This window comes from Phyllostomus hastatus, unplaced genomic scaffold, assembly GCF_019186645.2.
Source record: "Phyllostomus hastatus isolate PE091 unplaced genomic scaffold, TTU_PhHast_1.1 phas_contig_40, whole genome shotgun sequence".
NCBI classification, from domain to species: Eukaryota; Metazoa; Chordata; class Mammalia; order Chiroptera; family Phyllostomidae; genus Phyllostomus; species Phyllostomus hastatus.
The window spans coordinates 88,918,734-88,932,203 of record NW_025333872.1 but is presented as its reverse complement, the minus strand read 5'-3'; the positions used below and the strand labels follow the sequence as shown (position 1 = coordinate 88,932,203).

General features: G+C 46.2%; 1 protein-coding gene across 4 annotated transcripts in view; it reads right to left on the bottom strand.

Moving 5' to 3' along the window:
* PLEKHG1 (pleckstrin homology and RhoGEF domain containing G1) overlaps positions 1–13,470 on the bottom strand; it is a 206,489-nt gene that overhangs the window by 119,361 nt on the left and 73,658 nt on the right. Inside the window, exon 1 of one of the 4 annotated variants that reach the window (XM_045843147.1) lies at positions 2,510–2,677. The exons of the other annotated variants lie outside the window; for them this stretch is intronic. Within the exon in view, the coding sequence (XP_045699103.1) occupies positions 2,510–2,627 (118 nt within the window). The 5' untranslated portion in view covers positions 2,628–2,677. Of the gene's footprint in view, positions 1–2,509; positions 2,678–13,470 lie in introns of those variants that run through there. 4 annotated transcript variants of the gene reach the window in all.

Below are 13,470 nucleotides of genomic sequence, written 5' to 3'. Positions count from 1 at the left end.
GGTTAGAAATTAAGGTATATTTAAGGGAAAGAGAATGAGAAACAAGGGAATTAAAACCTTCCTTCCCATAAAAAGGAATGAAGTTCTGAAACATGAATAAATCATGAAAACATTATACCCAGCAAAATAAGCCAGACACGAAAGCCATCCAGAAAAATGCTGTGTGATTCTATCGTTATGAAACATCTGGAACAGGCAAAGTCATGGCGACAGACGGTAGGATGAGAGGTCGCCAAGGGCACAGGGCCAGGGGGAGAATGGGGAGTTGCTGATTATTGGCACAGAAATTCTGTCTGGGGTGACAACAAATGTTTGGAAATAGATGGAACAGTTGCACAAAATTGTGAATGGAATCAATACCACTGAATTGTACACTAAAAGTGGTTAAAACACCAAATTTTATATCAGATATATTTTACCACGACTTTAAAAATAAAACATGTAAAGCAGCAAAAAACCCCATGGAACTGTACCCTTAAAACGGGTGAATTGTGTGGCATGTAAATTATATCTCAGTAAAGCTGTAAAATAAAAAAGACCATTCCTTCCTTCCTTGTTAGCACATTACTCTGTTGTCTTGTAAAACTCTGAACATTCTCAAATAAACGGACTGGGGGAAGAACCAGGTGATCAACACCTGAAATGCCGTGAGTCACACTTCTTACTGAATGCTTCAGTTTTTACAAATAGTTACTGATGCTTTGGGCAGCTGAGGACACAGAAGAGCCCTCTGTCTTCTGGGTGTCTGGTCAAACAACTAATTTACTATCTTGCCATGGATATTTACAGACCACTTTTTTACTTTTTATTTTTTATTGTATTTTTTCCCAGTACCATTTAGTCCCCTTATAACCCCACTCACCCCACCCCCCCCAGCCACCACACTGCTGTCCACGTCCATGAGTCCTTTTTCCTTTTTGCTCAATCCCTCCGCCCACTAACCTCCCCACCCCTTGGCTGTCATCCTGCTCTCCGTCTATGAGTCCGTCTATGAGTCTGTCTATGAGTTTGCTTGTTAGCTCAGTTTGTTCACTCGTTTCCACATATGAGTGAAATCATATGGTCTTTGTCTTTCTCTGCCTGGCTTATTTCACCTAGCATAATGTTCTCCCAGTCCATCCATGGTGTCGCCAAGGATAAAGTTTTTCTTTTTTACAGCCAAGTAGTGTGTAAATGTCCACAGCTGTTATCTACTTATCTGCTGATGGACTGGCATTTTTTAAATAATCCATTGGCTTGATGCTTCTTGAATATAGTCAGCCAGGAAAATATGGTTGGAAATCACCCTCAGAACAAAATGCAAGACAATGTTCTGTTTCTACACCTCTTAGTCGTAGGTTAGCTATATCAGTTGTATTTTAGCTATAGACCAGAGCATTCCAGCATCTAGAAAAATGCCAGGCATGTACTGGCTTTTGATACATATTCGTTGAAGTGAAAGGACAGTTGCATTTACTGCCTAGGAGGTGCTCAGGGCCCTGGGTCAGGTAGAAGCATTTTGAAGGGACGGCAGGCCAGCCCAGAAAGCCCCAGGGAGCCGATGACCTCTGGGCTCGTCCTGGCCTCCTGGGCTGACTCAGAGCTTCTCTCAGAGGTCCCTCGGCAGCAAGACCAAAGAGCTCCCTCCTAGATCAGTATCATTAATAAGTCCAAGGTCTAGAACAGCAATTTTCAACCTTTTTCATCTCATGGCACACATAAACTAATTACAAAAATTCTGTGACACACCAAAAAATGTCTGTTGCCAATCCGCTGAAAAAATAGGTGTAATTTTAATTCATTTACACCAGACGGCTATTATTGTGTTGGCCATTGTCATTTTGTTACTTGACAACAGGAGGGCAAAGAGGTCAGTGTCCCTGACTAAACAGTCGGGTGTTGCATGTTTTGAAAATTCGTGCGAAGCACCAGTTGGAAATCGCTGGTCTGGACAGAACAGAATGAGGTCAGGTATTTCCAAAGTATTTCATTCCAGCGAAAATTTATTTCAGAAGAGGCCATAATAACCTTTTGAACAAAGTTAACAGGCCAGCCAGATTCTGGTCGGTAGTTTTATTGTTGCTTCAGAACAATTGCATCAACACAGAAAATAAAAATAATGAATGCGGACACCCAGCAGTAGCGATCCTCTTTTACCATTTCCCATGCCAGAGGTAATAAAATCATACGGTTTAGACAGAATTTACTAAAAGCTGGTAAGCCTTTTCTATCCTACCAGTCCAGTACAAATAACATGAAATAAGGATTTTTATATTAAAATAAAAGCTTTTGAAAGAAAATAAGGTGGAAATAATAATCTTTTACTGGGTGGCTATTGAAGGTACCTATGTTTTTTACTAGAAAAAGAGAAAATAACCTCCCACAAGTGAGTCAGCTGTAACACCTAAGAAGAAAGACAGACTCTAGATTGTCAATTCTATCTTAATGGGGGGAAGTCTACAAGCTCATCATCACCTTCCTAAACCCTTCAGAAAGGTCACACAGTCATAAGGAAAGGTCACAAACATACCCGGAATCCGAATTCCACCTTGGCTCTGGGGGGTGAGGGGTCTGGACTCCACCCTTCGTGGGGAGCTGCGGTTCCTCCAGCCTCGGACCAGGGTCCCCACCATGGTCGCTGAGAGCATGCTCCCCAGGCAGCCGTGGCCGGCAGGGTGGCAGGCGCGGGCAGGCGGCCTGTCGGGCTGCCACCCTCGGGAGAATCCTGTCCACCTGGGACGAGGTGTCACACCCAAGGCAGACAGGTCGGGGCGGTTCTGCCCGCCTCCATCCTCCACCCACATTCTCGCCTGTCCTGTGTGCACCCTCCCCCAGGAGGCCCAGGGAAAGTCTGGCCGGCGAGAGGAGAAGCGGCCGACACCAGCAAAAATCAACCTGAAGCCGTGGACCCAGCCAATCAACAGGCGAGGGCGGCCAATGCTACCTACGGCAGTGCCGATCTCCTGTGTATGAGAGCTTTTGGGGTTTTTGTTTTTGTTTTTTGATTCTTCACTTTCCACCTCAAGGAGTCCAACTTTTCAACCTGTAAACATGACTGTGTGTGGGTGGGCCATGCACCTACATATCTTTCTTTCCCCGGCCTACTTTCTCTCCTGACTGGGAAGAGCTTTCAGGTAATGGTTTTTCCGAAGGGAACCATTCTGCCAGAGGAACAGAAGTTGTTTACAAAATATGAAAAGTATTTCTAACGCTCTGAGTGTTCCCTTCCCAGAATTCTATCAGCTTTTGTGGATGAGGAAAGTTGATTAAGGGAATTTAACAAAAACTCACAATCATGGGAACTGTTAAAGGCTTTTTAAAAAACGAATTGACTCCAGTGGTTTCATTCTTCTTCTGGTGAGGTTGCTGGAGTGCCTCACACGGAGTAGGTGGGACCTGAGCTTCAGGTGCAAAACACGTTGCTCACATATGCCCCCTACTGGTCATGATGCTAGGTGCACATGGCTTAGAGACCATTGGCTGCATGAAAGCTGTGGGAGGGGCAAGCAGTAGAAAGTTCTAGAATCCCTTGAGTATCTCCATATGCTATATTCATCAAGCCTGAGTGGGACTAAGATTCAATTAACTGCAGACAGCCTGAGAGGTTGGGATATTATTTATTGTCCTTATGACTTTTATAGGTGACGCAGATAGAATGATCCATATCCGATTTCACTTTCTCTCTGTCTCCCAGTTGCACCTTATTGAATAAGATCAAAGGTTCTTTTTGCAGAAGGCTGGCAAATTCCCCCAAATCCCGCCCCTCCCCCGAAACTGACTTCAATTTTTCTTAAAAAGCCCAGTTTACTAAAAAAGCAGCAGTATTTTGAAGACACACATTTTACAGTCATTTAGTTGAAATTGCCCTCATTTGGTAATTACTTAGACATTTCTAAAATTAGAAGAACTTTAGACTCATTGCAGATGGCGGGAAAGCAGAAATGAAGGATGGGACTTTCAAACGGTAAGAGGGCAGGAAGCGGCTGGCTCCACACCTCCCGTGCCCCGACCTCCATGTTCTGGGGACAGTGCGATCTCGGGGGCAGCGCCTGAGGAGCGGTACACGTCCTCTCCTCCTCGGGGCCTGCCTCTCCTTCCTCACGCAAGTGGGGGCTCCCTTGGCAGTGGGCGGCTAGGGAAAAGGACAAAGAGGCCTTCAACAGTCTCTCAGTCCCTGTGGCCACCTCCTCCCCGCACCCAAGTCACAGAGACGTCCTTGGAGGGAGGTGGCGGAGATGACACAGCGGGGCGAAAGCAAAGGATCAGCCACCAGGACGAAAGCACTGCTCCCACTCTCCCGACGGAAGCTGTCCTTGGAGGCCCGACCACGGCCACACCTCCGAGATCCCTGCAGACGACAGGCCCCCGTCCCCAGCCGGCGGTGAGAGACACAGGGCCCGTGGCCGTTTCTGAAGCACGGCAGACTGCCCAGACTCGGACACCGAGGTCCCTGCACAGCTGCTGTGGTCGCCCACCAGAGGAGGTCACCGGAGCCAGCTGGTGCTTCCGACAAAATTCCCCAACCCGGCACCTGACTTTTCACGGGTGCCTCCTGCGCGTGCCCAGGGTCCCCGGGGCTCACACCCCAGCGCTGCTCACCCTCCTGCCACCGCCCGCTGCCTCACGCCTGTCCCAGCCAGCCAGCCAGCCCCAACCTCACGGGGTGTGACAAACACAACACATACACACCCCCGGGGCCTGTCCCGAAAGGAAGCCTGCGTTTCCTTTCGCCCGCGGCACTTTCTTTCATCGCCAGCCTGGAGCCCACCCAAGGGTGGTGTGAGGACACCCAGTTCCTCGGCTGCGGCTTTCTGAAGTCCGGGACCAGAACCCGTGCCCACTGTGGGTGCAGCGTGGTGTGTGGCCTGCACCCGGCGAGCTGGGAGAAGAGAATGCACACGGTGGCCAGGGGTCCGGCCACGTCCACCCCGCGTCTCCACGCCAGTCACGGGCCTGCCTGACCCCTCATGTTTCCACGAAGCACCTGGAGCCAGGTGCCACCTCATGGCATCACCTTGTCTTTCCTGCAGCCCAGACCCCCCGGGGTCCCCGCATTGCACTCGCCTGTGACGTTTGGGCCCGCGACATGACCCGCCGAGGCAGCTGTCTCCTTTCCCTTCAGCTCCACAGAGAACGGCTTCATCTGGGCTTCAGAGGCCCCAGGTCCCTGAGGACGCCGAGCCGGGGTCTGTACATGAGCTCCGGGCTCGGCGTTCACAGCAGCATCGGACAGTTCGCTGCCGTTGGCGGGCCGGTTGTGGCAGGTGGACACTCGGCCTCCCAGGTTTTCCCCGACAGGAAGCCGAGCCACGACCGTGACCCCTCTGGGAAACGCGGTCAGGAAGGGGAAGCGGAGTAATATCCTGGCCGCGCAGGTCAACCCGCCCTTTCCAACTCGTGCACATGCGCTTCCTGCGCCAGGTCCGCCCCACCCCCCTCCCGCGTTCCAGCTCCAAGGTGTTCCTGCAGCGGCAAAGGGACACAGCTCCGCCCCGAGCACATGAGGTCATTTCCCCCGCCCCAAGTCAGTCTTATCATAAGACACTAGCTCCGCCCCCCGCGCCCGCTCACGAAAGGGTCACGCTGAAGAAGGACGCACTTTTCCAGGAGACGGCATGTCCAGAAAACCAGAACCACGCCGAAGGCTTGCTGAAGGCCAGTACGGCTCACGGCGACCTTCAGTTCAGAGAGGTTTGCTTCTGGTTTCCCGCGGTGACTGCGAGTTACCAGCCGTTTTCTACAGCTCACACGTGGGAATACTGTCTGCACCCGCCTTCCGCAGACGACAGGGGCTCGTCAATCGGGTCACTTGCTTCTCTGCAATTCCCTGGGACCCGCGAGAGCTCTGGGTGCGCGGAGGGTGCTTTGACTGAATGAATGGAGGTCAGCTCTAATGCCGCGGGTGCCAACTGCTGAAATGTACACCAGCCATCAGAACTGACTACGACGACTTCCACCCCAGTACCAACTCTCTGACCTCCTGCTGCTCCTTCAGGAAGAGGCTGGTGGGGCGGAGGGGGGGGCTGCGTGGGGAATTTCTTCCCCTCTCCCTCCGACCCCTCACCACGCGCTTCTCTTGGGGGCAGGGATCAGGAATCAGGAATCAGATCAGCGGAGTGTGGACTGGGACGACTGGGCGGCGTAATCTCAGCTCAGCCCATTCGCTGGCTCTATGGGCAGAGAGCTGCCCACGGTTAGCACACAGTTAGCTCTCTGTAGACTGGCGCCATTTGGTTCAACTGGTAGGCATCCGTCTCTTTCTCATGGAACTTCTTGGGAGCATCTGACAGTTTTGGCCACTCCCTTCTTGAAGCGCTGTCCCCCTTAGGGACCATGATCCCTTACTGTCCTCATTTTCCTCCTACCTATATTGACATTCCAAAGTCCCCTTTGCAGGACCATCCGGCGACTCTTCTGAGCACCAGGGCAGTATATCCAAGTGGCTATTCGATATCTCAGCTTTGAGATTTCACAGGCGACCGAAATGTAATAGATCCAAAATGAAACACAATCTTCCCCCCAAACTTGGTCCTCTTCCAGCGGACACCACCACCATCTGCACGGATTCACCAGCCAGAAACGCAGGCGCTGTTGTTTCTACTTTTTCTCTTTCATTCCAGATATTCAAAATCGTCATCAACTCCAGTCCGTTTTTTTTTTTTTTAACTTCTTCATTCTCTTTCTCAAATACTTACCTTTTATCTACCACTACCCTGGTCCTCTTTCCTCTGCACTAGTATAATGTGCTAATCTCCTGGAGGATATAGGCCTAACACACCACAAACTTTTCAAATTGCGGGTCTGATGCCACCCCACGCTTACCCCACCAACAGCGAACTCTTCCATGCCTTTTCATTTCTTCAGGAACAACAACCCAGTCTTTGACACAGTCTTTGACACCTCGCGTGTCCAGTCCCTGCCTCGTGCTGCCCTCCCAGGCCTTCTCTCCTGCACCACTCCAGACTCACCCCTCTCCTCCAAGTTCCTCCCGGGAAGCAAGGTCTCTCCATGTTGCTTTTCTGCCACAAACAGCCTCCCACTGCAGCTAGGAGCAATCGATCTGCCAGATGCCGGTTCAGTCACCACCTCCTCAGTGTCTGAATTTTTTTTTTCTTTCTAGTGTTTACAATTTGCAAAGAATATTTGGTTTATAGTAATCACCCCAACTAGTCTACTCAGTGATATTGATGAGGGTGGGGGGGGCATGTAGTTTTGCCCACATCAAATCTGTGGAGCCTGGAATGGTGTCTGGCACATAGCCCATACTCACTGAATACTCATAGAATGAATGAATGAGTGAATGAATGAACAACTACTGCGCACCGGGGACTTTGGGATAATTAGAGTGCACGGTAGTATTTCTATTATAGCTTTTGTAATTTTGAAAAACATGCTATTGTTATAATTAGATACCATGTTCTATAAAGAAAATGGCCCATAATTATAAAATCATTCCCATGGGAACATACGGTCTGTTTTATCATACCTACTTTATTTCATAGATTCTTCAAAGAGAGAACTATGGTGAAGTGTGGGTCGCCTACATTTATCTCATACTTAGGTTTAAAATTTACATCTGCTGTGCCCCTAGAAATCCTATTTTTATTGTTTAACAGAGAGCCATAAAGCTCAAGAAGTTTAACAAATGACTAAACATCTCCCGCAGCTCAGCATGCATTATAAGATTAGAACCTAGGTTGAAATATATTAACAGCTGTTGACCTTGATTAAAAACACAGCAACTCCAGTAAAAGCAACAGAGAACAGAGCCATCTCAATGTCAAACCCAGAACAGACCTGCACAAATGATTTCAACATTATTTTCTCCTCTACAAGATAAGGTTACCTTACTTTCATGAGGCACCTTCACTTACATATACAATGGAATAAGAATTTGTTGAACACATTGGTTTTTTAGAAAGTTATTAATATTTTTGTCCTTTTAGGGACCTATTTTCTTAGAAATGAAAGGCGATGTGTTTAGACTGATTTCTACTTTACAATTAACTGGTATTCGGGGATTTCAGGCTTTAAAACTATAAAATCAATGTTAACCTCACATGATAAAACCCAGGTTTTCTAGCCATATTTAAAAGGTACCTAGAAATGTTTTGTCTTTCATTCACATAATCATTCATTTGCTCATGGATGGTTGAAACGGATTCCAAGGAAAAACCTCAGCATTTGGCAGCTGGAAATAACCATCTGCTTTAGCAAGAGCTTTGTTAATTGTAAATCCATCCTGAAATCTGAACCCTATAAAACTGCAGAACTCTATATGAGATTGATGCAGAACCTTAAACCAGAGAACGTGCCAACATTTCTCCCTCTCTCTTAAAGAGTATGTGGATGAATCACAAGGCGCTGACTGATTTGGATTAGTCTTTATCCCTGTCTGCAGAAAATTAATTCCTCCCACTTACATCAATTAGATTGGGTCAAGATGGGTACTTCAGACTGAATCTAATAGAGGAACTTCTGTTTACGAAGGCCCTTGAAGTTAACACGGATTATTTCTGTGAAGAAATGGTTCTTGTTTATACGTGGGACATTACAAATGGCTAGATTTCTCCATGCTCACTCTGTGGACTTATTTACTCAAACTTGCTCAGGCCCTGCTCAGTTGGGGTGTCCACTGGGAGCACCTTGAAAACACTTGACTAGAACAAGAGAGAAAACATAGTTACCCTCATGTTGCCCCATTTTGTTTTTAAGTGTCAGATAATATTCATACTACGATTTAAGCGGTCACAAATACTATTTACACTACAGACAAGGGAACGCATTAAAAAAACCATCGTACCTCAGTACTCATTGGCCTCAGAACCCATCAAACCCTGTACTCATCGCATTTTGACGAGAAAACATTGTGTCAGCCCTCGGGGCTTGCTTGGGACTCTCTGAACTTGTGTGAGTCACGATGCCACCCCGCAAGAGAAGATGCTTCATTGTTCGGTACTCACCAGGAGTCCCAGAACAAACTGATGACGAGGATCGCGGTACCACTGTAACTCAGAAGGCTTCCTACTTTATTCTTGCCAAAAACACTTGATAATAGGCTTTTAAATGAGTAAATAGTGGGCCTACTGGATTTTCTAGCTAGTGGGATTTGGCAATTTCACCTGGGCCACCTCCTTTTCTCGGTGACCCTTTCACCGGCCAGTGGCCTAGGTCTCTCCCTTGATGCTGCTGGAGGTACAGCTCTCCCCTACTTCTCATCAGCTGTGGTTGTGCAAGGCTCCCAGACTCAACAGAAACCTGTTCGTTTCTGCCGACAGCAAGGAAGTGAGCAAAGATACACAATTTGTATCCATAATTTTAAACAGCTGTAGCTACCACTATTCCTCAACTAGTATAAAATGTAGTGTTGCAGTTAGAAAAGTTAATATATTTTTCTTCAAGTTAAAAGGGAAACAAACGGTTCAGACGTCAGATTTCGGAATGTCTTGGCCAACAAGGACAACATGGTACATGAGGGGTTTGCTGGGTATTGTGTTAGACACAGGCGGGCCCTTCCGCCAGTCTGTGTCTGTGGGTATCAGAAACGGACCCATATCATGAAGCTGTCCCTAGGGGGGCCTACATGAACTGATTCCAGAAAAACAGACAGGAATAAATGGGAGTCAGCAGCCTGCCTCTAGGGGTCAGGATGAGGGACGGAGAAAGGGGATCTCCTGTGCACAGACCCCTGGGGGGACGGTTTGGGGGAGCTACAAGCAGCACAGTCGGGTAGAAACCGTGGTGTGTCCTCGGGTAGAAACCGTGGTGTGTCTGCGTGTGTTAGCAGTTGTGAGGAGGGGCAAAAACAAGAGACAAGACTAGAGAGGTAAACAGGAACCAGGCCATGAAGGGCCTCCTACACCTAACAAAGAGTTTGACTTTGTCCTGAAGCAAGGAGGAGGTTCAGAGGCTTTGAAGGTTTGAAATTGAGGAGGACCACGATCAGTTCTGTGTCTTGAAAAGGCTCTCGATGAAGTGGAAAGAGATTGGAGGGAGTGAGAATGCAACCAAGCAGAGAAAGGCCAGCCAGGAAAGAGGTGAGGACAGCCTGGACGAAGGCAACTGGAGTGCAGATCATATGGTCTGAGAGTTGATTTAAGGGGGTTGGGGGTGGGGTGTGAAGGACAGGGAGGAGCCAGGGAGGAGCTAAGGCCTGTGGCAAGGGCTCCTTAGACTGCCCTTCCCTCATGGGTGTGGGTCGAAGAGCAGAGTTTTGGTTGTAGGGTGGTGGGGGATTCAGGAAAATGAGTTCTGCAATTTTTAGGCATTTAGGCGGCCACTAGTCATTTTCCCCACGTCTTTGAAAACATTCTTGAATATGTATTGTTGCAGTTCCTTTGAATTGCCCTAGTCACTCCTTCAGATGACAATCTTGTCTCCTCCCTGTCCACTTCTTGCAGCTTCCAACACCGCAGTTGCTCAATAATTCCTTATCTTGTGATGTCTTTGGGACAAACTCCCAGACAGAGCACTGCAGGTTCAAAGGGTAAGACTTGAGTAAGTCTTACTTCCAAGTGTTCTCCGAAAGAATAGGATTGATTTACATTGTCAGCGGTCATGCGTGGATCCGTCTTACCCACAACCTTTCCAGTGTTGGGCTTTGCCTTATTTTACTCAGTAGGTGGGAAATGTGTCGATTTTAAAAATTCATTACAGTCAAATTTATCTTCATATGTGGTTTTCTCTTTATTTTCTTTTGGTTGCAATCACTGTTAGTATCCTGGGACCAATTATCCAATTAAAATCTGATCTTGCACCCATTTATATAACTCTGTGTGTGTGTGCATGTTATCAAGTCTCAAATTTTTGCTATGTATATTTTTCTCATTTTGTTTCTGTCACTCTGTTTAGGCTTTAAAGGAGTTTAAATTTTAGATAAATACATTTGTTCATGTTTTGCTTTTCAATTTCTTTTTTGCCTTCAACAAAATTTTCTTCTTTATATCTGAAACTATGCTACTACACATACATAATTCTTTAATTCACAGGGAGTTCACTGAGGTTATCTATCTATTTTATGGTATGAGGCCTGAATTTAGGTAATTTTTAAATTATATCTGTGGTCAGTAACTTTATTTTTAGTTTTTTACTCAATTCATCTATATTTTATTGGTATTTTTACACTGACATCTAAACAAAAACATTTATGTAGGTTCATTTTTGCTATTTAACTTTATCATCTTAGATTTAAATAATCCTCATGCTTATTAAAAAAAAGTTTCATCATTAAAGACAAGAGGCCAAAATAAAACTAGCTTAGAATGGGAGTAAATGACTGAAGAGACACAGTTATACTAGAAACATGAAAAGACCCAAAAGATGAGGTTGAGGGGGGAGAAACTCCCTTCTCCCAAACCCCTGCCCCAACCTGGGAAGCATGAAAGGAAGAACAGGAGAAACAGCACGAACATAGGAGAGCATGTGAGGAAATGCACCAGGAGGCATGCGCTTTGGTGTCCGACAGACCTGGGCGGGAGTCCTGCTCGGCCACACCGGAGCTGTGCGACCTTAGACACGCTCCTAAATTGTGTAAGTGTGCCCACATCGGGCACCAAATGGTGCCAATGGAAGTGGATCGAAGGGGACAGGAATGAACGTGGGAAGACCATCCAGGGGCTGCCGTCACAGGGCAGTACAGGAGAAACAGCAAGTGTGCTGAGCATCTACCCGCCACCACCTGCTGGCACCCAGTAAGCTCCAAATATGTCCCTGTGATCATTATATATTTCTCAGCTGGGCAACTGCATCAATTCCTATACAACTTTTGAGTTTACTAAGTTTCAAATAGAAAACACTTCCCAATTTGTATGGACCTTTTATAGGAAGTATGTGAGGTGTAACCTGGCACTATGCAATTTGAAATAACAGTCAATCCAGGCGCCATAAATATAGCTGTACAACAATCTGTAACAATAGCTGGAACCCAGCTGGCTCTCTAAATTTAGGCGGGTATCATTCTCAGATGAGCCCATATACTCCCGGGTAGCAAACTGACTCTGGGAAAGTCAGGTGCAAAAGAGCTTGGCTTCTAAGGTCAATAATTCTGTCATTATTATTCGAGTCAAATAGCAATTATCCAAATCCCTCAAGCGATGAGAAGTTCTGCCTAACTGAACTTTCTGCTCACTTTAGGGTTAACAGTAAAACTCCTTTCAACCCTTGTTAATTTGGTGGGACAGGATCATACAAGTTCCCACTTCAGTAAGTAAGTACAATGTCCAAACCCTGATTTGATTCAGAGTCTTGGCTCTGCCTCGGGGTCAGCTCTGTGAAGGAGGAGCACCACATCAGACTCGAGGAAGAGAAGGTGGGTAAAGCGGGTTTAATAAACACAGATAGGGTAACACGAGCTTATTCTTTTTTCTTTAAATAAATCCCTCATGCCTAAGTATTTTCACGTGTGGTGGGAAGGAAGGGCTATATTTTCTCGTAGAAACCAAGTTTAGAAAATAATAGCCCATTAAGGGAATTGGCTTCTCTATTTTTTACTTGATGACAGGTGTATGTAATGCCAGAAATGAGAATTTTGTGCCCTGAGAGGTGTTCGTGAATATACTTCAACTTTTAATAGCAAGCACTGCCTACAGACAGGCAGGAGAAAATCAGCTGTGTCTCGGTATTCTATCTGAATACCAAGGGGCTGTTCTAAGGCTAGAATGGGGGCTGGATGAGCTCCAGTTCTGCAGAACGTTGGAAAATAATGCAGTACTGGCCAGATGTGCAACCGCTGGCCAATAAAAGGATCTCTTAACAGAATGCCGCTTACCTTAAAAGTATTTTTGGAACTTGGATCCATGATGATTTGCCCTTTTAGAGAGGATGTTAAAGGTTAATTGTCTATGGCATAAGGACTGCAGACAAATGCCAAAATTCTATTCCCGGACCGAAATTATACAATCAGAAATAGAGCACTCAAGCTGCACATCAAATAGTCTCCTTTCTGGCAGACTATAAAAAAATCAGTTTCCATGTTTGAAGTAGGCATTTGTTTATAGAATGCGACCAACCATGACTGCCAAACACAATAATTAAATGCTTTAACGAGTGAGAAGTCTTGCCATAATATGTAATTTGAGGGGGGAAATAAGCAGAGGGTTGATACGTAGCAGAAAACGCTGAATTATTTATTTCATGCTACTCAGAGGCAGGCCCCCTGCTGGGGGTCTACCTGCAGAAACACCGAAAGGGAAAGGCGTGTGTCAGAAGGGGCCAGTGATTTCATTTAAATCTTGTCTTATCTCTAATCCATAAGCAGTGCTTTTCTTGAACTTGAAAAATGAGTCCTCGCTTTCCTTTTATTATAAAATTACATGTATGAAAATGAAGTTAAGCATCTACAAAAATAAATAATTATGTTTCTTTTTTTCATTCTTTGAATTATCAACAAAAAAATCTCTCTTCTGGAGAGGGTTAGAGGTTTTGGGTTTTTTTTTTTTGACTACATGATAAGAGAGTGCTTTTATGTCATTTAGTTCCATAAAAATAAATGGA